Source organism: Pocillopora verrucosa, chromosome 7 (genome assembly GCF_036669915.1).
Source record: "Pocillopora verrucosa isolate sample1 chromosome 7, ASM3666991v2, whole genome shotgun sequence".
Classification (NCBI taxonomy): domain Eukaryota; kingdom Metazoa; phylum Cnidaria; class Anthozoa; order Scleractinia; family Pocilloporidae; genus Pocillopora; species Pocillopora verrucosa.
Window position 1 is genome coordinate 20,604,064 of NC_089318.1, and position 27,471 is coordinate 20,631,534.

General features: G+C 38.3%; 2 protein-coding genes across 2 annotated transcripts in view; both read right to left on the reverse strand.

The window, feature by feature from the left end:
* Nucleotides 1-17,383, reverse strand: part of LOC131781782 (uncharacterized) — a 49,296-nt gene extending 31,913 nt beyond the window's left edge. Inside the window, exons 1-23 of the mRNA XM_059098494.2 lie at nucleotides 17,207-17,383; nucleotides 16,082-16,378; nucleotides 15,382-15,687; nucleotides 14,433-14,625; nucleotides 13,886-14,079; nucleotides 12,759-13,052; nucleotides 11,960-12,253; nucleotides 11,308-11,461; nucleotides 10,652-10,860; nucleotides 9,784-10,134; nucleotides 8,875-9,186; nucleotides 8,382-8,571; nucleotides 8,114-8,301; nucleotides 7,124-7,417; nucleotides 6,498-6,791; nucleotides 5,857-6,010; nucleotides 5,077-5,273; nucleotides 4,443-4,769; nucleotides 3,784-4,089; nucleotides 3,270-3,459; nucleotides 2,399-2,592; nucleotides 1,374-1,652; nucleotides 468-779 (exon numbers count right to left, since the gene is read on the reverse strand). Of these exons, the coding sequence (XP_058954477.2) occupies nucleotides 468-779; nucleotides 1,374-1,652; nucleotides 2,399-2,592; nucleotides 3,270-3,459; nucleotides 3,784-4,089; nucleotides 4,443-4,769; nucleotides 5,077-5,273; nucleotides 5,857-6,010; nucleotides 6,498-6,791; nucleotides 7,124-7,417; nucleotides 8,114-8,301; nucleotides 8,382-8,571; nucleotides 8,875-9,186; nucleotides 9,784-10,134; nucleotides 10,652-10,860; nucleotides 11,308-11,461; nucleotides 11,960-12,253; nucleotides 12,759-13,052; nucleotides 13,886-14,079; nucleotides 14,433-14,625; nucleotides 15,382-15,687; nucleotides 16,082-16,378; nucleotides 17,207-17,369 (5,692 nt within the window). The 5' untranslated portion in view covers nucleotides 17,370-17,383. The remainder of the gene's footprint in view (nucleotides 1-467; nucleotides 780-1,373; nucleotides 1,653-2,398; nucleotides 2,593-3,269; nucleotides 3,460-3,783; nucleotides 4,090-4,442; nucleotides 4,770-5,076; nucleotides 5,274-5,856; nucleotides 6,011-6,497; nucleotides 6,792-7,123; nucleotides 7,418-8,113; nucleotides 8,302-8,381; nucleotides 8,572-8,874; nucleotides 9,187-9,783; nucleotides 10,135-10,651; nucleotides 10,861-11,307; nucleotides 11,462-11,959; nucleotides 12,254-12,758; nucleotides 13,053-13,885; nucleotides 14,080-14,432; nucleotides 14,626-15,381; nucleotides 15,688-16,081; nucleotides 16,379-17,206) is intronic.
* Nucleotides 17,384-18,168: 785 nt separating this feature from the next.
* On the reverse strand, nucleotides 18,169-23,075 carry LOC136282591 (galectin-3-binding protein-like). Its single transcript, XM_066170270.1, has 4 exons — nucleotides 22,959-23,075; nucleotides 20,391-20,423; nucleotides 18,959-19,282; nucleotides 18,169-18,338 (listed from the first exon to the last, which is right to left on the reverse strand). Exons 1-4 carry the CDS (start codon nucleotides 23,035-23,037, stop codon nucleotides 18,169-18,171), a joined length of 606 nt encoding a protein of 201 aa, XP_066026367.1. The 5' UTR covers nucleotides 23,038-23,075.
* Between the last annotated feature and the right edge of the window lie 4,396 nt (nucleotides 23,076-27,471).

Here is a 27,471-nt window from a genome sequence, read left to right on the forward strand (position 1 = left end):
AGAATCTATTAAAGATAAAAGGTGATAATTCACCTTACTTCTCAATAACATGAACCCAACAAGCGTTGTTTAATCATGCAAGCTTGAATGTTTAAACTGTTTAGCACTCTTAATAATCGGCGGCTGTTGATAGCCGATCGAGCCTAAGAATTTCGTTTTAATTTTGAAGTAGAAGTAGAATTTTAATTAAGAAGTAGAATGATTTAGTGAATGGTTGAATTGCACAAGGATTCGTGTTACCTGATGAAGTGTAGTGGGGGAATTATTTCTTGAAAGATTGGAAAAATGAATAAGTCTTGGATGAATTTTTTTGGTAGACATAACGCATCTGAAGGATGTATGCTTTCAGTATAAAATACGTATATATATAATTATATTAAAATACGCAGATCAATTAATATGCATAAATATATAGATTGATTCTTGTTCGCTAATGCAATGCAATGAATAATTAATTTCTTGTTTACCAATAAGTACTGTTTCCCAGTCTGATATCGGTCCATCATCAACCGTGAATGCTGCAACCGCGATCTGATATTTTCTTCCTCCATCAAAGCCTTCGAGAGCAAGGTGGGTATCCGTGGAATTGACCCTGATAACATCTCCCATGTCCCCGTCGTCATGGCCCCATTCATAATGGTTTTTCCATTCCCTGATATGGACCTTGTATCCAAGAAGCTTGCCATTTGCATACTTTGCTTCAAGAGGATCCCATGTTACTTCGACACCGTTATGATCCAGGAGTTTAACGTGCACATTTTCCGGTGCTCTCGATGGAGCTGAAAGGTAGGTGAAAAAGATCATTTTTATCAAAGTTCTGCACTGAATTCTCAGAGATGAATTCATCTAACATCACTTTCACTTTGCACATGCGTGAAACAATGCTGACCATATAACGACAACAACAACAGTGCTTTATTTAAGGGTGCTACACCAAGAACCACAAGGCTCGTAGAACATGTGCATGAGTGTAAATACATCACAAAATTAACAATAATGAGTAGGATAATAAAGACTGCGAAGATGTAAATTCTACCATATACAGCTACGTTTTACCAAATTAACAGTATGTATCGGAACAAATAGACTGGAAGATGATAGGGCAGATCTCTATTCAATCTTTGCACGAGTGAACATTAACAGATGGAGCAACTGAAATTATTCAAAGAAAATCTGCCCTTACACTTAAAAACAAAAAAAAAATTTCCGAAGCGGACTTTTTCTCAACCCTGTGTTGGAGAGATCGCTTTCCAAGCAATTTTAAAGAAAAGAAATAGTCCTAAAGGAATAATCCCTATGCGATCCTTTCAGTGGTAAATATATTTCAAAACATTTGGTTTAAAGAAAATTCAATCACAGTTCTATTTCCTTACCTCCCTCTGGTGTTGTCACTGAGTCACTTTGACTAAAATACATTTTATCTTCCGTGAAAGCGACGACATTAAGGACATAGTCGCGGTTGGGCAAGAGCATGTTCTCCAGGCGGTAGGATTTTTCGTGTTCACTAACAGGTACCATTATGGAAACATTATCTTGAGTGAATCTTACATAGAGGCGATGAACGTGCTCATCTGGGGGAAAGTCGCCCCAAGATAGATCAGCTGACGATGAATCTAGACTCGACGAGAAGCTCCATGAGTCCAGATAGGTCTCTGAGGCGAAAGAAAACATTTGCAGTAAGACTAATCCATACCTTTTTGTTCTGCTTTGCATAGGTCTGTTTGTTTGTTGAATCTATTTGTATGCTTCTAACTGGTTAATTTTTTTTCTTTTTATCCTTTTTATTTCGGCAGGAAAAGATAATTAGAAAAAAAAGATGACAAATGATATAATGATAGATATATGGAAATAATGATACTAAATATGATCATAACCGAGCGCACGGCTGATGTCCGTGTGTAAATTTCTGGTGCGGGATAGATTTTATTCTTCGGAGACACTTTCAACAAAACACTGAGGGTATCTGACAAAATTCTATACTCCTGGGAATGAGGAGGAGCAGGTAACCTATGGTGGACAGGCAACCCGTTAATAGTAAACTATCTTCATTAATTACCTCTGAGGATTGTTGTCTAACGTGATTAATGTATGGGAAAAGATTGTGGCCGAGGCATTGAGCAGCTTGGTGCGAAAGCGCCAGCTGCAAATAATGTCGCAAAAAGGGAGACAGTAGAGTAGAAAATTCCTTCTAACGAGCAGGGTTGTGTACTCCACGGCCGTCAGAATTCTGCGGCAAATTTATGAATGAGAATAGAATTGCAATTTTATCCCGTGGGCAGACTAAATTGATATTTTTCAAAGTAACTTCAAACCATATTAGGCATGAGTTCTTCTGATTTGAATTAATATCTTGAAAAGGCTGAAAAAAACCTCCCCTGATCAATCGTAGGTCACACACCTTCGATCTCGTCAGAGAGTCCGTAGTACAATGCGTTAAAACCATGACCATGCCTATAATCCTCTCGTCCTTGAGCGACGAAATTAACATCTGCCTGGTCACTGGACACGATAACATGGAAGTGATCAAAGTGTCTGCATACTAAGGAAGGTGTGCCGCTGTCTCCCGTTGAAATACCAACCCAATCATTCAACCTAGGAAGAAGGAAAAGTTTTAAATGATTAACTGATAACGTCATAAATGGATGGTCAGCCAAAATAATCAACAATTGGTTGTTTGTAGAAAAAAAGACTGAGGAAGAATGGAAGAACACTAAAATGATCGTTGAGGGAAAATAGTAGATTGTATTTGTACCGAGGCAATGAAGGAAAAATAAAAAAAAGCGTTAAGTCTCTAGTCGAGCCACTAGGCCCAAGCACCCAGAGCTTATCCCGATTTCCTAGGCACGAAGCAAACCTCCCACCCCCCAACCGTGTGGGATGTCAGTCTATTGCAAGGTTATATCCCTTAGCATTTCATCGGGCTTCCCTGAAAATTAGCCGGTATCCATTTAAACCTCTGGGTAGAGAAAGGAACTGCGAGAGTCTAGTGTTTTTCCTAAGAACACAACACATTGACCCAAGCAGGTCTAGAACCCAGACCTCTCCACCCGGAGTTCAGAGCACTAACCAGTAGGTCAACACCAATGAGGGAAAGGAGCTAAGTGTACAAGGATAATAAAGAAAAACATTAAGAAGAAAGGACAAAAATAAGCGGAATATCAAATTGCAACCATCTGTAATATTTCTAGTCTTGATCGTCTGCAATATTGACACGAGGCAAGCGTAGCCTAATTTATGGACGAACCGCTCCAATATAGACAGATTCTCACCAGCATCCTTTGTCATGTTCATATTCCTCCAGACGGAAATCGTAAAACGTCATCCATATGTTCTTGACTGGCTCACTGACATTTGGTGTAATAGACCAAAGGCAATTTTGTTTCCCGCCGTATTGACAAGGTTTATTAGGGCTGTCAATTGTCCCGTTGATTTTAGTCAGAATGCGTGATTTCCCGCAACCTTATGAAAGAAAAAAATAACCTTCGCTAAACAGTGACATTCAGGTCAATAAATCACGTATTGGTGGCGTTTTGGGGATTAGGGTTCGATGGGGGCGGAGAGGTATTCGTATTTTCATGTAAATCCGTCTTTTTTTTCTTCCACTGACGTCCAGCAACTTTGAACGATCACTTTGAATATTATGTAGACCAAGTATAACTTTCGTCGAGAGAAAAATAAATTTCAGAATCAAGTCACAAAATAAACAACAACGATTGATAGATTGACCTAAATAGAAAATTAAATCACCCTTAACCAGAGCTATAATTGTCTGTCATTACTTACTTGTAAATACTTCTCTGTCATTAAATTTCCCGACTCCTTTCGAAGTGAACCCAGCAACATGTATACGATATTGCAAACCCGGATGAAGATTGCAGACTTTTGCATAGCGTTGATTTGGATCGTTGACGTCCAGGCTTCCATAATGTCTTCTTGGGTCGTCCTCAGAGAAACAACTGGTTTCATAAAAAATTCTGAAGCCAATAATTTTGCCATTTCTATTCTCTTCGGATATTTCATTCCACTTGATCAGCACGCACCCGTCAGCCATTACCTCGTAATACTCAATGTGAGGTCCTTCTCTGGGAACTATCAATCGTTACAAAGATGTAAATTGTAATAATTAAGCAAAGAAGACCAGTCATGCATTATTAGCATTTTATGATTGCATAATTTCCTTGGTTAGAAGTAGTATGGTTCTTAGAAAAATACCGCAGATCCTTGATATGGTTTTTTTAATGTCCATTTATGTTTTCTGGTACCACTTTTCAGACCATAGCTGTCTTGCCTACAAGTGGAATAAGTGAGTTGCTAGGCGGGTATCTTGGTCACTTGGTATTACCCAATTAAATAAAAAGATGTACCTCTCGATGCCTGAATTTAGTAGTATTCATGTTACTTTGGGACTTAAAAAAGCCATACTGCGAAAAAAGAGTACTTACCTCCCTCATTAGTTTGGACAGGAAACAGAGGACTTTTATAAATCTCATTAGTCTTGTCTACGAGGTACACGGTGGCGGAGAAATTGCTCAGAACTGGCAACCCACGTAAGTCAGCAGACTCCTCCGTAGCATTGACCATGAACATAAAGTAACCTTTTTCATGTTCATTTTTATAATCATGATGGTCCTCTTCATTTTCTTCCTTTGTCATATTCAGAGTTATGATAAAGAAATTAGTGTCTATGCTGTCAGGGGAATCATTAAGATCCATAAGGACTCCTCTGGCTGTAGTGTTGTAGGGTATATCCCAATGAGGTGAAGGAAGAGCTTTAAAAAGAACCATGATTATTAGTAATGCGTAATATGCTCTCTGTTCTTAAACTATTCCTTCATTTCGTATCACATATGTATATGTAGGTCTCAGGCCCATTTGGAATGACTGAAGAAGTACGATGACGATCTAAAATCTAGAATTTCAGAGAAATAGCACTTTCCACTTCTCGTCTCATGTTCCACTTAATTGAATTTTCTCACCAGACTGGTGGGATTGAATAGTATACATTCAAATGGACGAGCAATAACACCATAAGTTGGATAAGTGACAAGTAAATAGCGTTTTTAATGGCTAATTCACCTGAATAAAGATATTTGTCTTGCTCTAAAAGGGCGAATTGCGATCTCGCGTAGCTCCCTTGGTATTCCGTGTGAAACTTGAGGGTCAGAAATTTGGATCCACCGAATGGTATTTGTTCTACGTCTCCAAGAACATGCGAGCACCCATTGTGATTAAAGATCTCAGAACCATCACTGCTGTAAATCTTTGTCCAACCCCTAATTAGAGAACGGTAACTTAAGGTAACTTTTACATGAGAGCTTCATGAAATACGCAGAAAGAATGTCCGAAAAAGGAAGGAAAAGAGGAAAAAGGTGAGAACACGAATATAAATAATTACAATAGTGAGTTTAGGCTCTAGTAGGATTTAATGTGAAAATACCTTATGTGAAAATATAAGCAGTTATGTGTGGCAGACTGTTTTTGATTAATCAAAAAGAATTGAAAGCATTTGAAAAATCACCAGAAGTTTGTCGTTCGACTCAATTCCCATGCTCGAGTCCTGTTTGAGAAATTAGCCTGAGCCTAAGCCAAGTGTAACAAAGAACCGCACTCCAAAGAGGAGAAGAGGGGTGTTGGAGGATTTAGGTGGAAATCACATGGTTTCAGTGAGAATGGAGGGAATGCCGGTCATCGCCAATAGAGTATAAAGGGAGAACTGTAGAATGTTGGCTGCGAATAAGGGGGGGAGGGGGTTGCTAGAATACTACAGAGCCTTCAAGGGGGGCTCAGGTAAATTTTAAGATGATGCAAACAAAATCCTCCCTCTCCTAGGGTGATATATGATGATTGATCCCTTACTCGCAAGATTGTATCCGCACGTCGATGGCACTGAGATACAGAACAGGGTTTGTGAGGCCGGGGTTATTGATCCGCCATTCGCAGTGGAGTTGTTCCCAGCTCCACTGTGTAACGTTAAACACTCCAATATAACTAGTAAAATTTCCCTTGCAACCTAAATATGAATAAGTAAGTGAAAAATGTCAGTGCATTGATGAAAAAACAACCTAGGTCAGTAACTAGGCGTGACACTTTGCATGTGAATTAATAGCTGTAGCGGGTAAGTACATCAGGATTGCATGCATGGATGCATATCTATCTTTTTGCCGTTTAATTCAGCAAAATATGTTGGCGTTTTGTGGAGTCGCTGTATCCAACTTCAGCAAATGTAAATGATCCTACATTTAACCGATAACAGCTAAAATATATTTTACTTTGTTACTAATTCATGATGCACCTCCCTAATATATCTCTACTTCTACTTCTTCTAATACTACGACTATTACTACTACTACTACTACTACTTCTACCATTACCACTATTGCTACAGACACTGCAACTAACATTACTGAATTACTCCTACTTCTGTTGAAACTGCTGCTATCACTAAATTCAGCACCATTAACAATGTCTTTCATCCTAATCCCCTTCAAATCACTTACCCACTCTTATTGTTTCCCAATCTGATCGTGGCCCGTAGCCGATAGTGAACGCAGCCACTGCCACATCTACCTTTCGGGCTCCATCCAAGCCATGAAGAACAATATGGGTGTCAGGGAAAGTAACGTTAAACCCTTTATATTCTCTCTCATCATGATTGTAGTGGTCCCGAAGGTACACTGTGTACCCACGTAACTGACCATTTGCTTGGTGTGGTGGGAGTTGATTCCATTGAACCAGGATGCTGTTCTGTTGCAGTTCCTCCACGTGTAAATTTTCGGGTGACTCGTTAGGGACTGAATTAAATCAAAAGAGAAAAGTGAAATCGATAAAGGCTCAGTCGTATATCGCAAACTGCTTTTTGCGATCGTGATTGGTTTGCCTTGCATTCATGTAACATGGAAAGTACCCGACACCCCCCTTGCCTCCCCATTAGAGAACCAAATCCTACCCTCAAATCAAGAATATTTGTAGCTTGTGGACTTTTCTATTCTATTTTTTTTTCGGTAGTGTGAGACATGACTGCATCTTTTCAGTTTGTTAATTCACCCAGTGCCACCTCTCCTCATCATTATCTCCTCATCATTGTTTGATTCTTCTGTTGATAATAATTCTCTTTAAAACACACCTCCTTCAATCGTTTGAACGGTAACATTTTCACTTGCATAGATTAAGCTTCCTATTTCTTCCCCCGTGAACGCAAGAAGATCAAAGGTGTACGTGTGGCTTGAAACCAGCAGCCGTTCCACACTATAGTGCTTGTCGTGGCCGTTCACTGGTAGAAGCACTGATACGTTGTCTTTTTTATCCGTGAATCGCACATAGTATTGTATGATTGACACACCAAGAGGAAAATCATCCCACTTCACATCAGCTGAGATTTCACTTGTGGTCACCGTTACAGTCCACGATAGCTGCGTTACTAGAATAAGACACAACAAAAGCTCTGAAATCACATATCCGAGTTCTGTATTAAGAGATAATGCTTGCGAAAGAGACTGTCTCGCTACTTGAATTTATTTCGTTATTTCTCTTGCAAAAAGCGGCTGAAAAGGAATATATCCTGTCCTTATAGATAGTCTTCCTCCAGAATTTCAGTTTACTTATATCCATTAACACATCTTGGTGAAGGAAGGAATTGTGAGAGAGGTATCTGGTTCAAGAACACATGGTCATGATTATGGCCTAGGTTCCACACGATCCTTCATTCAAAGGTCTGATCTTTCAGAAATACGCGTCAGCAATTTTAAACGTAACGGTCATTTTAAGTGCCTCTATCTCTTTTGCAGCATACTCAGAACTCAAAATCTTAACAACTGGGTTCAAGTCCGAGATAATAGTACGTCATGGTACACACTTACCCTGAGCTATTAAATAACTTGAACCCACTAACCCCCAACCTCAACCCCCCCTAAAAAAATAGCACCAACCCACAACCCCAATCCCCCCTTCCCTTAAAAAAAGCACACAGACATACACACACAAGATATCCAAGGAAAAAGTGAAAGTGAACCGCGATAAGATTACCAGATCAGAGGATTGGTTACCATAAAATAATATAGTATGCTTCCTCTTGGCGAAGTGGATGTAAAAAATTTTTCTCGATATCCAGACATACCATTCAGGTCTTCGTGGGATGCTATATACCGAGCATAAAATCCATCACCACGCCTGTACTTGTCCCTTGTATGAAAACTGATGTCTGCATGACTGTCCATGATAACAGCGATGAATTCTTGCAAGTGTCTACAAACTGATACATCACTGATATTTCCTTTCGTCGAAATCCCAACCCAGTCATTCGATCTGTGAAGTGTAAAGTTACTGTTGAATACCTCATTAGAATATAAAAATAACAATCGGAACTGGTGTGGTTTGATTCTCACCTGCAATTGGAGTGATGCTCGTGCTCCTCCAAACGGAATTCTTTAAAAAACATCCAGATCACTTTGATCGGCTCACCGGTGTCTGGTGCGATTGACCAATAGCAATGTTGTACTCCTCCATACGAGCATGGCTGATTAGGACTCGCTATCATGCCGCTACTGTTTGTCAGCGTCGCTGGGTCTCCGCAACCTTAACGAATGAATTACGCACTTAATTTATTAATTAATTTACTTGTAAGGATTTTAGACTTTCGATCTCTGATTTTCTGGCAAAAGTCGAAGGTTGAGCATTGGAGATTTGAGTTCAATGACGCATCGCTTGATTAATCTATAAACTGCTTGATTAATGGGACGATCAATTAATCATTGGATGTATCGACTCATTGATAAATTTTCGCTCGTTTGTTACTTTTTGCTTTTGTGTGTTTGTTATCTGTTTTTGTGAGCAGAGACATGTTACATCTCGCGTTTGATTTACACGAAAACGGCTTACCGGCGTAAATATCATCTCTATCAGAATATTCTCCGGCTCCTTTTGACGTAAACCCAGCAACACGTACACGATATTGCAATCCTGGGTAAAGGTCGCATATTGTGGCACTCAGGGTATCTGGCGAGGTGATATTTAAACTTCCGATATGGAAGATATCGTGTTCTGGGTAATGGTGGCAAGCAAGTTCGTAATAAATGTTGTAGCCTTGAATGACGCCATTGCTACGCTCCTCAGAAATTGGATGCCAGCTAATTTTTATACAGCCATCTCCGATGATCCAGTAATTGTCGATGCGGGCACCCTCTCTGGGAACTAATATTAATGAAATATCCGTTAAGACCACGAATGAGACATCTAGGTAAAAAACGAACAAACAACAACTAACTCTTTTATCGCCAAATCAAGGGTGCTTGAAATTAACTTTAGCAGGAAAACTGCTGTCTATATATGCTTTGGACCTAAGAAAGAAATTATCTGTGGTTCATTTGCCTTCTGACGTCCTCCCTACAGTCAAGGTTAAATAAAGAAATCGTAGTGCTTATTGATTCTTTCTCCAGTTCGGATCGAGCAGCTAACAGCTGGTTCAGACGTAATGGCACATTTATTTAGACGAAAAGGGTGCGTAAGAGTTGCTTGCGGTATCTGAAAGTTACTCTAGCTCTTAACTGCTTCATATCTAAATGTTCGCACAGCTACTTATGTGTTATGTGCTGTTGTGCAACATTTTCAACGCTTTAGCTGAACTGTTGTCCGCAAATAATTCCCTCACAACAATATCTGACACATATTATCAGATTTTATTCACAATGGGGGGAATATGAAGCAGGAGATTGGGCTCGATGTCATGAATTTATGATCTACGTTATAAATTCTGTGAGCGATTCGGATCCTTAGGTTATGATGACTCACCACCCTCCTCTGTTTGGATTTCGATCTCTTTACTTTGGTAAAGCTCATGGGTGATTACTTCAACGAGATAAACAGAAACAGTGAAATTGGTAAACGCTGGAAGGCCCATCACTTTTGCAATTGTCACGGATGAGTTCACCATGTGTAGATAATCCCTCGGCTTGTAGTCGTCATAATGATGATGGTAGTAATGGTGGTCTTTGTCGTCGTCACCATCGTCTCTCTGAGTCTCGTTTATTGATATAATGAAGAAAGTGTCAACTAAGTTATCAGGGTGGCCTGAGAGATCGACAAGAACTGCCCCGTCGCTTGAGATGTTTGAAGTTATATCCCATTCAGGAGATTGATGAGCTAGAATTGTTGTAAAATATTATAGATTAGGTCAGGGCATTCGATTCCACCACGATTCGATTCGTTACCTTATTATTTGAAGAAAAGATTATAGCATGTATAAAATACCTATACAATACCTAACCGCCAAAATGTTTTAATGTATCGAATTAGTTAGTAATGACGTACTACTTGATCGATCAATCGATCCACTGATGATCTGCTGGTTTGTTTGCCGCTGTGAATGATTAATGGCTTGAAAGCTTACTGGTTGCTAATTGATTGATTGAGTGACTGATTGACTGACTGACTGACTGACTGATTGACTGACTGATTTACTGACTGAATGATTGATTGATTGATTGATAGACTGACCAACTAATCGATCGATTGATCGATTTACTGATTGATCGATTGATTGATTAATTGATACGATAATTCTTAAAAAGCAATATTTGTTGCAATTGAGGTTAGATTCTTTGGTTGCTTGTAATTCGAATTTTGGTAAAAATGTGACTCATGTGCAAGGGGACTTTACCTGATTTGAGAGATTTCCCCTCCTCTAAAATAACGAATTCCGATCTTACGAAGCTTCCTTGACGGTCTGTACGAAGCTTGAGAGTTAGAAAATCTGATCCTTCGAAAGATACCTCCACTATTTCGCCAAACACCCTGTGATCATTATGATCACAACCATCATGATTGTGTAACTCGGTGCCATTACTAGAATAAATCTTAGACCAGGATCTGCCAAAATTAGAAAGATGCATAGTATACAAGATTATTATTACTATTATTATTATTATTATTATTATTATTATTATTATATTTTTTTACAAATAGAAACACTTCAACTCTTCGTACTGACTATTCTTTTTCTTGACATCAAAGCCAACCGCAAATCAAATGAAAACAAATGTAGACAATATAGTTTTCAACGAATTATTCTCGACAAGTGGTACATCATTCTATGAGCCACGTATCTCCTTGGGAGCACTTCAAGACGTAGGATGAAATCTGTTATTTTTCCGTCTCAGCCGCCTCACAAAAAAAAATAAGGAGGAAGTGACACCAGAAGTATTCATGGTAATCTCATTAACTCAAATCGTGACATGACCAAAAACGGTCATATCATAATCAGTGATTTAAATAAGGCAACAAAACATTACTCCACGTTTTTTATTGATACGTTACCCGCAGGACTCGAACTCGACGTGAAAAGCGGAGATAATTAGAACAGGATTGTCAAGACCAGGGTTGTTCAACTTCCAGGAACATTCTAGTGATTCCCAGTCCCACTGCTTGAGTTTAAATGATGCAAAATACCCATCCAAAATACCTCCACAACCTGAGAAATACAGGATAAAACCATCAGTTATATTATTGGAACTCAAAGCTTGATTTGGCTTCCTATGCTGGTAACTGTACTAATGGATGAAATACCAGCGATACTATAGCAAAATCATGTCGACCTTCGCCTCTTCCTTCCCCCCTGAAGGGCTAATTGATTTCGAGTACGAAAAACATTCCAGTTTCAGCTCGGAGGTGTGGGGGCACTTTAAGCCACCTTGCATAAGGTCAATATCTATGCTCATCTCTTTTGGCGTGCCGTTATGGCTATGTTCCAATAACTTTATTCAAAAGATTGTTTTTCCACGTTTTTCGGTAGCGTGACCGAGGCGCCTCGGTCCCATAGGTGAAAGGAGTGACAAAGATTAGATATATTGCACCCGAGTTGTAAAAGTAGACTTTATAAAGATCTATTTCTAAGACATATTCTTCCGAAACTCCACACGAACCTAAACCCTGGATCCTGTTTAAAGAAAATACCCTCATCCAAACGTACCAACAATGAATTCCTGCCACTCTGAATGAGGCCCTTCCTCAACTGTAAACGCCGTAACAGCGACGGTGTACTTCCTTCCTCCATCCAAATGACCAATGACAATCTGCGTTTCCGAGGAACTAACGTTATACTTGGTTGCTGACTCTGGGTCATGATTGTGATAGTCTTTTATGTACACTGTATAACCGCGTAACTGGCCGTTTGCAGCCTCACTAGATATTGCATCCCACATGACCAGGATTCTGTTGTGTTGCAACAGTTCCACGTGTACGTTCTCGGGCCCTCGGGAGGGAGCTTGCAAGATAATAAAGGTTAGGTTAGACCCAGCCACACAATTCCAAGTAAGATAAGCCATCGGGTTCTGTTTGTTCAAAGGGTGAAAAACACTATCCACTGGTTAGTGCATTAAGTTTGTTTACCACATACTCCCTGGGAGGTGATTTATTTGTTGGATAGCATTATCCACCATTTGAAAAAAAATAATTTTTACGTTAACATGGTAGATAGTTACTGTTAGAGCGTATCCGCTTTCTGAAGCTTGAAACTTTTACTTCTTCCAAACAAAGAAGTAATCCATTATAGATACGTCTCCTCAATAATCATGTAAGTTACATAGCATCTTGAGTTTTTAAACAAATGAAAATAAAAAGATCCTAGTTAGAGTTCGGTGCTAAACATCTTAATGCCCATCTTTTTGTGCAAGCAGAAGAACAGCCCTTTTGGGGGAAATTCAAACTAAACAAGACAAAACTTTGGAAATTATGCAGATCTTAAAACACGCCTTATTTTTGTTACATACATCCTTCCTCAGTGGTAATTGAGACGTTATTACTTGAGTAAATATCGTCTCCGATGCTGCCCATAAAGGCAATCATCTGAATGATGTATTGACGCCCAGGCATAAGCAAAAAATCTATATCGTCTCCCGAGTTGTGTATTGCCGTGGGAATCAAAACAATGATTTCCTCATCTGCTTGTTTGAACGCCATGTACAGGTCTTGAATCGGGTCACTTAATGGAAAGCCGGACCAGTCTAATCTCGCAGATGACCCATGTTGCTGGACTGTGACATTCCAAGAACGAAGTTGGGTTGCTGCAATTACATGATAAATGCGAAAAATAGAAAAATAAGGAAATTATGCTCTGAAATAAATTTAAGCCTATTGGACATGATAACTTTTACCCAACAACGCAGGACATGTGATTTAAACATGAACTTGTTTCCCAAGAAACCTACAAGCTTGTTAACATCCATGGTTAGAAATTTTGCTCTCTGAGCATATTGCCTTTCTAATTCCTGTGCGACGTTGTTCAGGGATTGCACGTATTAATTAAAATGGTTGGCGTTTAACTATTTCTTATAACATTAAACGGGTCAATGGTTGATATCGACCTTTTTCCATGTAATGTTTAGCATCAACCATTCGGCGACTGGCTGTCTTACCTGGGACGTAGGTTTGATCTTCCCTGTGGAGGTGTTTCTTAAAAATCCCCCCCCCCCTTCCACTAAAATAAAATTTATAAAAACAAACAAATAAAACGTTCCTGGGCTCTAAGCCGAGTCGAGGGGAGCACCTGTCAAAGCCATTTCATGAGATGAACTCTCTATCCCTAAGTTTAACAAGCGCTCACTTTCTCGTCACAGTATCATGGCTGAATCAAATAATGAGATCATGAGAATAAAGCAAAAATCCATCCAAAGAAGCTCTCAGTAATTATAAAACAAATTCTGGTTAGGAAAAGTAGAGAAAACAGTATGGAGAACATTTATTCTGATTTTAGGAAGTATAAGGGTTGAGCATGACACTCATGGCAAAAGTAAGGAAAATGAACCTTGATTTCCTCACTTTCCTAATGATGATAATGATATTAACGATAAAAAATGATGATGATGAAAATAATACTAAAAGCGGTTAAAAGTATCACCTGTGAATTTGCTGTCGACTGCTTCGTAAAACGCTGTAAACCCTTGACTCTCTCTCATAAGTCTCGTGTGGAAGGCAACATCAAGGTGACTGCTTAAGCTTGCCATAGCAAACTTATTATCCATTCCTCCATGACGACAGACTAAGACGTCAAGGCTAATGTCCTTAGTTGAAAACGCCACTGCATCGTCCTGTCTAAGAAACCAGATCAATTAAAGGGAATTAGTAACAGTAACTTGTTAGCAAACTGTCGTCCGATAAACAGTCATGGTCAAGTGTAAAAAAAATATTTTCAGTGAATGAAAGAATGAAGAGGTATCAACATTCCCACGCACTTTTTTTGCCAAAAATTTGCATTCGAATTACGGTGAGATAAAAAAAAAAATGAAGAAGACTGATTGAAGGGATCTAAAGCTGGTTGACTAAAAACTAAAAAGAAAACCAATTCAAAGTTGTATGCATCACCCACTTCGTTGAGCAATCATGAAATCTAAGTGAAATTTCTGCTAAAAAGTAGAGCGGAGGTACTTCGCGTTCTAGATACTTACCCACAATGTCGGTCTCCGTGACCATCATAAGCAAGATTAACACCTTCAAACCACATCCAAATTGTTTCAATTGGACTACTTGAATTGGGCTGAATAGACCAATGACAATCCTGCTCTCCTCCATATGAACAAGGCTTATTAGGACTTTCTATTGAGCCGTTCAACTTTGTAAGGGTGCGCATTCCACCACAGCCTAAAGGAAAACGTTGAAAGAAATTGACGCAAGTTGCTACGCAACTAGTTTTATAATGGGGGGGGGAAGGGTAGACAGTGAACAGTGCGCTAAAAGAAGACTTAATCCAGCCGCAGGCCCACGCGGCAGCGCTCGCCTCATCACTCGCAAACTGTGTCACAGGAACTAAACTACGAAAGCTATAACTTTGTTAACAAAAACGATCAAGATAGCGACAAAAATTCTGCTGATGTTGTTTCGCTTATATTTATTTGTTCAATATGACTTCCGGTCCTTTTCATTGATTTTCTCTTCCTGAAAGAATTCTTGTTTTGAGTTTTTTAATGGAAAAAAAAGTGAAGGTACTCACGAGTTGTATCGCTGAGTATTGGTTATCCACTATAAGTAAATCTATTCTAGTAACAGTCACCAATAAACGAACAACGATAAGTGATAATAAATCCAGTTCCACAGAAGAATAAGCAACCAATCATCATTTATCGCCTAAGGGGGGTGGGGTAGGGGCTGTTTGAGGATTTTGTTTTTACTGCAATTAATTTTCCTCTTCTCCCTCCTCGAAAGTGTGTAGTATTTTAATGATCACCCTCATTGGCGGTCAATTTTCCATAGTCTCCCCTTTACACTCTGTTTTGTGACGAATGACCCCCCCTCCGTTCTCCCTCAAGCAGTGTAGTCCTCCCTAAAAATCCTCCAACCTTTCACTCCCCCCCAAACTATACATAATGAAGAGACCTTAACACTGACAACGTTACTTACTTGCATAGGTGTCTCTATGAGTGGGCGGCCCATTCCCCTTTGAGGTAAATCCCTCGAGTTCAAGGCGATACTTCAACCCAGGACGTAGATCACAAAGCGAGACATTGAAAGTGGAAGCATCTACTGTAACGTTCCCCTCATGTCCATCATGCTCAGGATCATGCTCAAAGCAGGTAGCGATGTACGAGAGGGTATACCCAAGAATTTGACCCCCACGATCGTGCTCGTAAATGGGATCCCAGTCGACCTTCACACAGCCCATTTCATCAGGATAACTGTCATGAATATGAGGGCCAGACATTGGCACTACAAAAAAAAAAGCTGTTTTATAAAGAAACGTTTACTCGTTTTAGCACGACCACATTCTGGACCATCTTTGATTTAGGAGAACGTTTCATCCAAGGGTTGATTTGTATGAACAGTGTCAAGGAGGCTTACTGTGAACATAGGAAAATCATTAACTCATTTCAAACAATAAGTGTCGTTTATCCTAAAAACGCTGCTTTGTTGTGAACACACCAAAAAGATGAAGCAAAATCACGTGACATGGGTGAGTGATTCATTAATTCACTGAGAGATCACGATGATGAGAATTATGGTGGAGACAACATGATTTCAAACTCGAAGTTAATAACATATTTTTCCTTTCGGCGAAAAGTTCAACTTCGAGAACGATTTAACGATATTTCATAACAATTACCTGACTCGTCGGTGAATTCTGTCATCTCGCTGCTTTTGTGAGGCTGACCTAAAACATCCACAGCTACAACTGATATGCGATATTCATGGTAAGGAATCAAACCGTGCAGCCACAAGGATGAAGTGGATGACGTCACAATCCTTCCATTTACAAAGTCATGTCGCGTTGTGGAAGCAACGATTACAACATAGACTTCTACTGACTGATCGATCTCAGAGGTCAATGCTGTCCACTCGATTTGAAAACTGTCTTCTGTGATATTGATCACGCTTACATCCCAGCCACTGACCTGTTGAGCTGACCAGACAAAACAAAAGGTTAGTGCAGTAGACAAAAAATTGAGATTAAAGCGTTAATGCCACATGAAGTTGAAGAGCTAGCAACGCTGTATCTCATTCGCCTGCCTCGTTTTGCTCTTTTTTGGTTGAAGTGTTCGTTTACTTCATTTTTATTTTTTGTTGCCTATTTTTGGCTTGTTTTTGTTGTTGTTGGTTTTGTTGTTTTTGTTTTGTTTTTTTATAAAAAAATTAATTTAGAAAGCCAGTCAAAAAGTTAATTGATTTATTTTGCTTTTGTCTTTTTTTTCTTTAAGATTTTGTATTTGTGCCAACATTGAAGATTGTGGTATTCTTCATCAATGTTTTCCTCATGCAACAAAGATTTGGGATAACTGACCAAAAAGTTAATGTCGCTTTTAAGAGTAGAATACTGAATAAAATTACACATTTTGAACAGGCAAGGGCCAATTCGAAGAAAACACAACACGATGCCTTAGCAAATATTTTTACTATAACGTTAGAAAAAATTAAATTCCTACAAGAGCGAAAAAATGATAATTATAACACGGAAAAACTACCTAAAAGCCACTGCAAAACGAAATTACAGAAAACGATGAAAATGAAGCCGCTTACCAAATGCTGAGGATAAGTCGAGTTGGTGGTTGGAGAAAACGAACTATATAACTAAATTTACTTACAGCACGTAAAGAAGGAGCGTAATTAACAAAATACCGAAGAGCAAAAAGGAGAAAAAAAAGTACACGGTGACAAGTAAGTGAGAAAACGAAAAACAAAGGGAAAAATTTGCCGCAACACATTTCGTTAAGCTGTGCTGTACAAAGCTTACCGGATTTATAACTGCCTTGAAGAAAGACATAAGCTCCGTCAAAAGAGACATCGTCGACATATTGATCTATTTCCACAATCACTTTCGAAGCGTCAAATTCAATTATTTGGGTAGTTCTCTCCCGGCAGACTTCAGAATGATGAATGTGATGGTCTGGAAACATCTTGATGTTTACGTAGGTTCTAACGAAAAATAAAACAGTATGCATGTAGTAAATCTTTTGATATGTCTTCATTCAAGCTAACCTTGTTCTCTTTTGTAAAATGACATCATCATCTGTGGAAAGGTTATGAATCTGTTAATATGATTTTACTATTTGTTCAATAAATTATTTGTTCTACAAGATATTATCAAAGCATAACCTTCAATATAGAAATAAACAGATGTAGTTGATCCGGGTGGCCGGTAGCCAGCCGGAGCATATCCCGGTTTCCTTAGCATGCAGCGGCTTTGGAGTATGAAGAAATTCTTACGTGGAACACGTATATCTGAGGGACAATTTCTTTACCCTTGAATGTTTCTGAACTGGAGGTTCTACGACATCTTATCAACAATCCCTTCAATACAAACGATAAAAAACCCTTAGAAAGTCCATTTTTCTTTTTCTCTCACTAGCTGCAAAAATCAACTAAAATAAAACGTTGCTAAGATCGCAATAAATTTATCTCAGGTGTATCTGATTTGTATTAAAATGCAAAGCATTTTAGTGACGCTCACCTGGAGCAATACGAGTCAGTCAACCTGCCACCTTACCTCCTCTAACCCCCCCCCCCCCCCCACCTTCCTTGTAGTCTCAGCTGTTAACCTGTTGTACGGACAGAGTGAAAATTGGATGCTCATGCTTTTAGGCGGCGAGTAGAGTGGATAAATCATTTCGAAAAAACAAAAACATCGATAGAAAAGAAGTGCTCATCGTTAACGATAAAAAAAAAATTGGAAATAAAGTGGGAAATGAACACGACTTACCCACATTCAGCTCCTCTTTGTACATTTGTGTTAATAATGACATGATCTCCTTTCGGGTCACCTTCATCCCCAATTATCCATTTACATCCCTTCTCCTGCGGCTTTGAACCCTTCATGAAATGTAATGAACCAGAAAGATCTGTTCTGTTCGAACCACCATCGCATTCTATTTGATAGAATAAAGCAACATATTTGAATAATAAATTGTTTGGATATTACGGGAGATTTCTCTTTACCTTTATTTCCCCATTAAAAAGGTCTCATAACCGATTCTTTTGTAAAACAATAAAACGAGGTTAAAAGCATTGGTGACACACCTGTCTGTGTTTTCAATAACCTATTTATCTATTTTACTTATTACCTTTTTTTAGTTATTGTCATTATTATTTTCAAATCTTTTTTCTCTTTGTTATATTGTTTGCTTTCCAAGTTACCAGTGACCTATTACTTGAAGAGAAACGCTTTGTAAAAGAAAAGGGAAATTCAAAGTAACGCAGTTACCGTTGATCCATTAAAATACATCGCAGCCTCCACATAAAAAACAACAAATAGCAAAGTATCCCTTTTAGCCGGTAGAAAACCAATTGAATAACAATAAATAAGAACGTACAGTTAACCTCGAGACGGCAGAGAGCAACTCAAGCTACAGGTCGGGGAGAGATACGGAACCTGGAATTACGGAGCTTAAATAAACCGCCCACTGCAGTCGACCATCCTACTTCCTGTGTATGAAGGAATTTACTCTTATAGACTTTTATACAGTTATCAATTTGATGTCGGACTTACCTGCATAAACAAGCTCCCCGCATGAAACCCCAACTGTTGTGTCCTCATTACAGTGACTATCATAATACTCTTCATGGCGGCAGTCCAAAAGTGGTGTGTCTTCGCTATCACATTGAAAGTCTCTAGGTAGGTACGAGTAGTTACCCGTACCAAAGTCAGAGTAATAGAACCTACTCTCCGGATCTGGGAGACCGAGCGTTCGGCACACAGATGTGAAAGCTTGGTGATTAAAATGGTGATTGCAAAGCCTCCACCAGGTCTCGTTGAAGTATATTTCTATTCGTCCCTGGCTATCGCTTCCTCCGTCAACAAGTTGCAAGTCGCCTGGTGAAGAACAAAGTCAAAATCCTTCGTTCAAATATTTTTAGTTGATGGCTTAATACAAGATAGGATTTATGCCAGAGGTTTCAATCAAAGTCGGTTGCTGGCGCTCTACTGCCGCCCGTAAGACATGTTTAGCCTGTGTAGGCCCTAGTGTTTGGGTATCGCCTTACGGTCCCTCATCAAGGCACAGCCTTCTATGACATCATCTAAAGCCACTTAGGAAAAAATTATTGACACTACTGCCACAGTTTTTTTTTTTTTAACCCCTAGGCTTTGCCGGGCGCCGACCGCTGGATTTTATTAGGAAAGTGCTCTCACATAATGAAATTAGAGGAATATCCACATGAAGACAAGATGGAAGGAACAGGGGTTCAATTTTGATGCAAACGAGGCTTAATTAAAACGTATAATAAACTATTCCTAGCAGCAATTTTTTTCTTTATTGCACGGGTGAAGTTTGCTCATGCCTGTGCGATTAAGACGACGTTGTTGATACTCTTCTCAAACAGCAGGAAGCTATTTTTTTTTTAATTGAAGCTACGTTTTTTCTGTGCATCTTCGAGATGTTCGACCTGAATTTTTGAATTTCATCATTTACCATCTGTGTCAATGTTGTCCATTCCAATTTCTGTGTTTTTCCATTTTACTACTTTCAACTTTTCTATGTTTTTCCTGCTTTGAAGGTAATTTAACCATTCACAATCTTGTGAAGTTCATTTGTTTTTATCCTTACAACAGGAACTCATATTAACCCACTTCCCCGATAACACAATTCACAACAACTTCAGACTTATACCTAAATGTAATGCAAAAATGTAGACATAAGAAATAGTTTCTGAAGCTAGAAAAACTGTAACAAGGTAAGTATTTATAAGCTTACTCTTGAAGAGGGTTGTAGCAATGAATTTGTTGAAGATGGTTTAGGAGTAATGCAGCCTACCCAGTGCCAAGTTTATTAGCGTTTTGGCTATTAAGTGCTATTCTATTTGAATAAAGAGTTTACTTACTTACTTACTTACTCCCTAAAAAGACTTAAGAGAAACCCTAAACTCGCTGGAAGTAGTAGGATAAGATAAGATAAGTACAATTCCACATGCTTTAAACTCACCCTCTGATAAACTGGCCTCCACTGAATTTATCACTGCAAAAAGACAAAAACGTTAATAATTAAAACGACAATTGAAGAATTAGCCATGACTAGGAAATAATTTTGAACTATCATGAGAGAGGTAGATGATTTCTTGAAATCATCCATGCTTCAGTGTCCCCTGCTCGAGCAGTTTTCAAACCTCAACACTCGACCGCCGTTACAAGGAATGATACAGCGGCTAATTTTTAAGGTAGGTTTGCTTTGTAAACAAATCGATATGATTTTCCTTGCGGGGAAATTGGTCCAAGCTCCAATTTTGTTCATAGGGGCGTTGTTGGGACGCTTGATCATGAGTGAACAGAGCTTGATCCTCTCTTGAAAATAATTGTAAAATGACGACCTTAAAAACTACCATCGCGCTCAAGTTTTTCATACAAAAGTAGCCTATGATTCAAAAACCAGATGGAACGTCGTTTCTATCATGCAGCTTAACAAACAAATATAGATGGAGTTCCGCTGAATTCATTTCAATTTTTTTCTTCGGCTTTTATCCTAATTATTTGCTAATTGCTTTGTGATTCTTACATTAAGGCTCTTCGAGAAAACGTTATTGATAACAAAATTAACATTATCTTCAACATATAGTATATAGATGTAAAAGACGGAAGAGTGACGTTACTATAAATCACCCCTTAACAATTTCGGATGCCACCTAACACAGGCAAAACAGGAAACTTTCGGTTCAACAAGAAGGGCGAAAAAAATTGACTGATTACATTATTTAAATTTTTGTTCTGTATTAATCTTTTCTGCCTTATTTTTCCTTGGTCTGTCAGTTTTTACCTCTTTGGTGTCTATATTTCAGAGAAAACGACTACTGGTACTTCAAACCTTTATTAGACTAAAGGGCAATTTTCTATGTCGTCAGGAATAATTTCAGATACCCTGACAAGTCTCCTTAAAAACTTAATGAGAAATCGGAAACGAATCTAGAAAGAGTGCTGCTCCTTTGGCTGTTCGACCCTTTTTCGTGTGAAACACTCCAACATGGTTGTGCATGCACATAGGCACGTGTGATATTAGGCAGGTGCAATGGAAAGATGTTATCTTTTGAATTCCGCTTGCATGCAAGAAAAACCAAAGAGATAAAACGAGTGTTTTCTAATAGTGCAATATTGGTACACTGATAAAGATCATAACAGGGCTCTCCACTTAAGAAAGGAGACTGTTGTGCTTAGGAAGCCAAAAGAAAGCATGATTGACAGGTATCTGTCATTACCTGTAGTGTTGTCGTGCCATTAGGTAAGTGCAAAGTTACGCACATTACAAGTATGCTCATTTACGTCACTTATTGACAGCTTAGGGTATTTCGCCTAAATTTTTCAAATTTATCATGAGAAATCCGTCTTAATACTTGTCATACTCAACCATTCTCGTTTCATCAGGACTATTTTTCTTCTTGATGATTGCCTTTTCTTTATCAAATTTTACCTCCGTTTGGCGGAAATTTTCAACACTCCAATAATGATGCATGAAAAGTGGCACGGTTCTTAAGCTACCGATTTAACGTCATTTGATATCTTAATCTGTCTCAGTCACCACCGATATCATCAATATTGAAAATCACCAAGACGTTGATTTAAAGGGGCGGTGATGGTAAAATGCGATACGCCAGGGAGGCTAAGACCCATGTTTGAAAATCCGAGAGCGACACTTGAAAATTGTAAGCATACAATTCCTCATCATTACCGTTGCTTTTCTCAGATTATTACAAGATACTAATACCAATAAAATTTTGGCTTCAACATTTTGAACAGTTTTGTGTCCGTTTTGACCACATAACAATACATAGCAACAATAGGAAAGGAAAACGATCATAAACAGATTTTCGTCTTTAAGCTTCTCTTCTCCAATCCGCCCCGAGCAACAACCGTAAAAGCTCAACACGAATTTCAACATAGAACTGCAAAAGCAGACTCAAAACTTTGAAAATGTGTTGTAAAAGCCTATTAAAATTTAAGAACAAAATTTTGTCGATGCTTATAACTAATGATGAAGGCTCGAAACGAAAAGTTTCTTTAGAAAACAAGCTAAAAGCTAAGAACAACCTACAAAATCAATTTTAAAAAACAAAAATCAATTTCAAGATGAAAGTTAAAGATGGAAGCTCGACGAACAATTTAACATGTACAGGTGTTTATTCCAGTTCAAATCCGTAGCTGTATCAGTTCTTTTGGTTTCTAAATGCGTTGTCACAAAATCAATGTTAAAAAAACGAAGCCATTCCAAGTGAAAGTGATAATGATGAAAGTTATAAAGCGCGTGGTAACATGTATCTTCTAAAGCAAACTCTAAACTACAAAACAGGCGGCAATAAGATATTTTTCTATATCATAATTTCTGTAAATCATAAACAGAGCCAGATTATTAAGGCGAAGTCTTGATAATAAAAGCTTAAAACGCATTCAAGAATATATGCTCAGAGTGTGAGTTTCGAAACCATACAATAAAGATTATATTAGCCAATACTTCTAATTTTGGAAAGGTTATCAGAAAGGAGAACCGACCAAGAATACTTAATTATACCTGTCATTTGAGGCCAAAATAGTATGAGATATGTAATCAGCTGCTGAAGACATGTGAATATCATAACGCCCGCTTGCATGGTCAATACACAAAATATCTACTTCTGTTTCACAGCCATCGACTTTCTTAGTGTGAATGCAAAATCTCCAACGCATTTTGAATAGTTTTCACACTTTAATGAGCATTTGTCATTGCTTTGACATGCAATAGAAGATATAATCTAAACTTATGATACATACAGGTTTTTATAAGTTCAGAAATCTGTAAGAAATGCTTTTGAAAAGACTGGTACAGAAAATCTTTAACCAAAATGAACTGACGCCGGTTAAGCTCTTCGTACTGGTCAGATATCGTGTTATTTACCTGTACAGAAGAAATAACGCGGTCTGTATATTCCGGTTTGCTATAAGAGTACTTGGTATGCGGCAAAACTGATTAAAGAAGCTATTTCATGATTGTCACGTCGTGAAATTTTTAGACTGAACTTCTCAAGCTAATGATTTGCAAACCTGATCAATTCATTTTCTAACACCCGTGAACTAAATTTATTTGGTTTAAACTTTCTTGTTTTGAGTCATTATTTACACCAAATAATGATAGGAATTTATTAGCGTATAAAATTACCTCCTGGGTATGTACATACCTAGGAGCCGTTGTTGTTCCCTTATTTGCAATTGAAAAGATTTGGCTTTTTCCGTTTTGCCTTTTGCTTTTTCCTACGATAAGGTTACTACAATTGCGTGTATCTTGTCAAAATAAAATTTTTGGTTTGGGTAAATTTCCGCACAGCCCCATACCATTGTAAAACAATTCTGTTTTCCAAAGGGTAATGTATTGTTTTGTCGTTGTTTTCTCTATCCAAGAACTGAATGCATAATGTAGTATGGGGCTGTGCGGAAATTTTACCTTTGGTTTTCGCAACGTTTAGGGCAGATTTGCATATAGTGCAGAATTGATGAATCAGGTAAAAAAATTTCGTGATCATGTCCTTTCAATCTTTAACTTGAGGTTATTTACAAAACAATGGAAAAAATGTTTTGAAAAAAACTACGTAATTGACTAATTAGGATAACACGTTCACTCAAAAGTCCTGATTCGATTGTGTGTGCGACGGTGTCTAAATAAATAATTCAAAACAATGCAACATTATCCGAAGGGCTTTAATCAAGCTCTAAAATGAGGAGAGCAATGATGATCGTGTGAATAGTAATGGCGTCTTCTATCATAACAACACTGCCTTAATTTTTTTATGCAAACTTTTGAAAGCCATGTTTTGTGCAACCATTGTATAGCGTTAGCTTTGCGTCTCATTTAACATATAAAATATTTTTTCAAAGATCTTTCGTACGCGAGTTGATACTTTACATGGCGGCAAAGATTGATTATAAACTTATAAAAGTGCTGAAATCTTTGACATGTTAAACATCTTAGTGGAATGTTGAAACGATGCAGGTACAACAAGGGAACCCTGGAGTTTCACAATTTTCACCAGCATGTTGTCGCACTGATCATAAACACCACAAATTAACGAAGTCTAAAGGAGAGTCATTAATTCATACATGTCTGACTATTAATTCACAATTTCTTCGCTTATTTCTCTAAATTTTCCAACATAGCACAGAAAATTCTTAATCCAGCCTTCTTTTGTGTTTCCAACATGAATTCTAAATCCTTCTTTTCTAAAGGATATTGGTTTTGAGACGCCATGAGAAGGAGGGAATGAAGATGAGTAATAACCGCCTTTTAGACCGACTTAACTGTTCCTGAGAGCAGACATATTTTGGCTGAATAAAGTAAGATCACCTATGAGAGCAAACGTTTTCTGGTCATGACAGAAGTGTCGAAAACTTAAAAACACGAACACGCAGATATGCCAAAAAGACAAGACTAACACAATACATATGTACCGAAGCCTTCAAAACTTGAACGTAAACGAAATTTTCCTGGATCTGCTTTTCATATTGAGCATGATTTAACACTAAATAGATCCAACGCTTGGTAACTCGAAGTGATTTTGCATTACCTCTGACTTTTTTGATAAGTTGAAATTGAACTATACAGTTCACGAATCCAAAGTCGAAGAATCTGCATGCAAAGCTACGCAAAATAATTTCTATTACACTGTTTAATTAACATTATTGTTTTGTTCCAGGTCTGTTTTGTCGCTTAATATCGTTTCCATGAATATTGCAAGAGGCATATAGTTTGCTTGTTACTGCTAATTTGCGAAAGATTCTAAAGTAAACAAAGTTTTCCTTCAAGCCTTTGCCATCGACATGACAACTTAAAGTTGTCTAAGCTTGCATTCTTCGTTCCGCACCACACAACAAAGCAGCAGAGGTTCAAGGTTGATGATTGTAGCTGCATTCTAATGCAGATAGGATCCTTGATCACTCTGTTCACCCCGATCGGAAGAAAATAAGTTAAACATGACCACAAATATGACCGTGACCGTGGTCTCACCTGCTAAATTCCCGGATAGACAAATCCAATACCATATCAATAGGAACCCAGAATAATAACGAGGACACATCGTTCACCCGAAGTTCATTTAGACATGACAATGAGAAGTTCTTAATTTTTTTCAAGGGACCTCTACACCCTTTTCTGCATGAGCTCAGCTGTCCGTTGTCCAAAAAATAGCGCAGTCACAAACAGGAATGATTTCAGTCCCCAAACACGTGCATCGGTCACGCGTACATAGCATCCGAAACGTTCCATTTCACATGTTATATAACCCGTAGGCGTTTTCAAAGTGTCTTAATTATTGCTGAGTATGCAAAAGCTAAAAGGACTATCTAATCTGTTATCGCAACCTACAGCGAGAGCTTTAAGTAGTTTAAATTCAGTGTCCAAATTTTAGGGTTTGACTGAATTATTTTTGTCGTTTGTTGACGCAACATTTTTCAAACCTCGCTCTTTCATGGGAAAAGATTCTCCCCTTTATTTTATGCCTTAAAAGAAAACGGTCCAACCACAAAACGATAGTAGAACTCGCACAATATCACCATGATCGATTCCAAACTATACACTCGAATGTTAGACCATGACCAAGTTTATGTTGCAGTTAAAAGCTTAACACTTCAACTGCATTCAGACACATTTTTAACACAGTGTTGATGTCTTGGTACAAAATCAGTTGATAACGGCTAAATCCCTTAGGGTTAAATTCTGGGGCACGTACGACGTTACAAACTCCAACACATGCATTTGAATTCCCTTTTTCTTATGGTTTCTGGGGGCGAATTTGCTAATCTTCTTAGAAGATGACCTACTGTCCAATGCAAATCATTTGACACAATCACTAGTATAAGTGCTTTGTACTTAGATATGAAATAAACTTGGTGCATTCTTAGGGTTAATTTTGTATGGATACACTCGGGAAGTTTGGAGAATACGAAAGAAGAGTCAGTGTTACTCAAAGCGTAAGTGAGGAGAACTCGAACTACCCGAGTGCTCTTTAAACTTTCTTAACACATCCATACGTCGATGTACGCACAGCTAAAAGCAGGTACCAATTCTTAGATAACATTTATAATATGTTCGGATATTACGCGCGCTGTCAGTGGTTGAAAGAGCGTGATCTATCATAGTATAAAACATAAAGCTCTATATTGATTAATCATTATTTATACAACATTTTTACCGTGTATTAATAATGATTAATTAATAAGAGCTGAGCTGAAGCTGTCGCGCAATCTGCCAAATTGTAAAGTCCGATAATTTCTCGGACTTTTCTCTTGCTCTTTTTCGCCATTGAAAGTGAAATTCGGAACAAGCGAGTCGGCATATAACAACGTAAGAACCAAACAAATATTTGATTGCAAGGTTACGTACAGTAATAAAAATCAATCACTGCAACTAACACTCGTATAGTGTATAAACTTTCGTATTTAAAAACGAAACAGAACCAACAGGAATTATGAAAACTATAGCAAAACTGGCATTAATGTTAAAATTCATTCTATTCATGACGGTGTTAGAGCGACTGCGATCATGCCGAGGTTCATCACGGCTAGCTCATCATGGTGACCTCTGGTCATCGCAGCAAAGTAAGCCTCAGAAATCAAATCGGCCGCCCTTCGAGTGAACAACTGGTAAGAGCTTGCTCTGATATCCTCTCCGAATCGTTTTAATGGAAGGCCACATCAGTCACAGCAGCCGAGTTTTACGGCGCTGTCATCTCGAGAAATCTTCATGTTTCTTAAAATTCGGCTGTCGTTCATTCACAAAGCACGCGCCTTGATCAGTTTGTTTTCTAATTGCCATGTGAAAAAAACTCGCGTGTTTTTATGAGCTTCAAATTGGCCGGATTTCGATGAACATTTCACTTCCAGATTCTGTATTAGAGACTAAAAAACTTCAGGCAAAAGTTTAAAATTCGATCTGCCGAATTATTTCAGTTTGTGAACTATTGCAGATTGTGAACTATGATGGTTTGACATTTCTGACAGCTTTGGTCTTGTTCAACCAATGAGATTACTTGAACCATTCTAACAGGGATTCTGATTGG

Excerpts from the sequence above, each read along its gene's own strand:
- LOC136282591 (XM_066170270.1), bottom strand. The coding sequence starts at position 23,037 with ATGCAAGCGGGCGTTATGATATTCACATGTCTTCAGCAGCTGATTACA. Across the intron at positions 20,424-22,958 it reads ATTTTGGCCTCAAATGACAG|TGATAAATTCAGTGGAGGCC; the intron begins GTATAATTAAGT and ends GTCTTTTTGCAG. Across the intron at positions 18,339-18,958 it reads CGGGGAGCTTGTTTATGCAG|AATGCGATGGTGGTTCGAAC; the intron begins GTAAGTCCGACA and ends TCTATCAAATAG.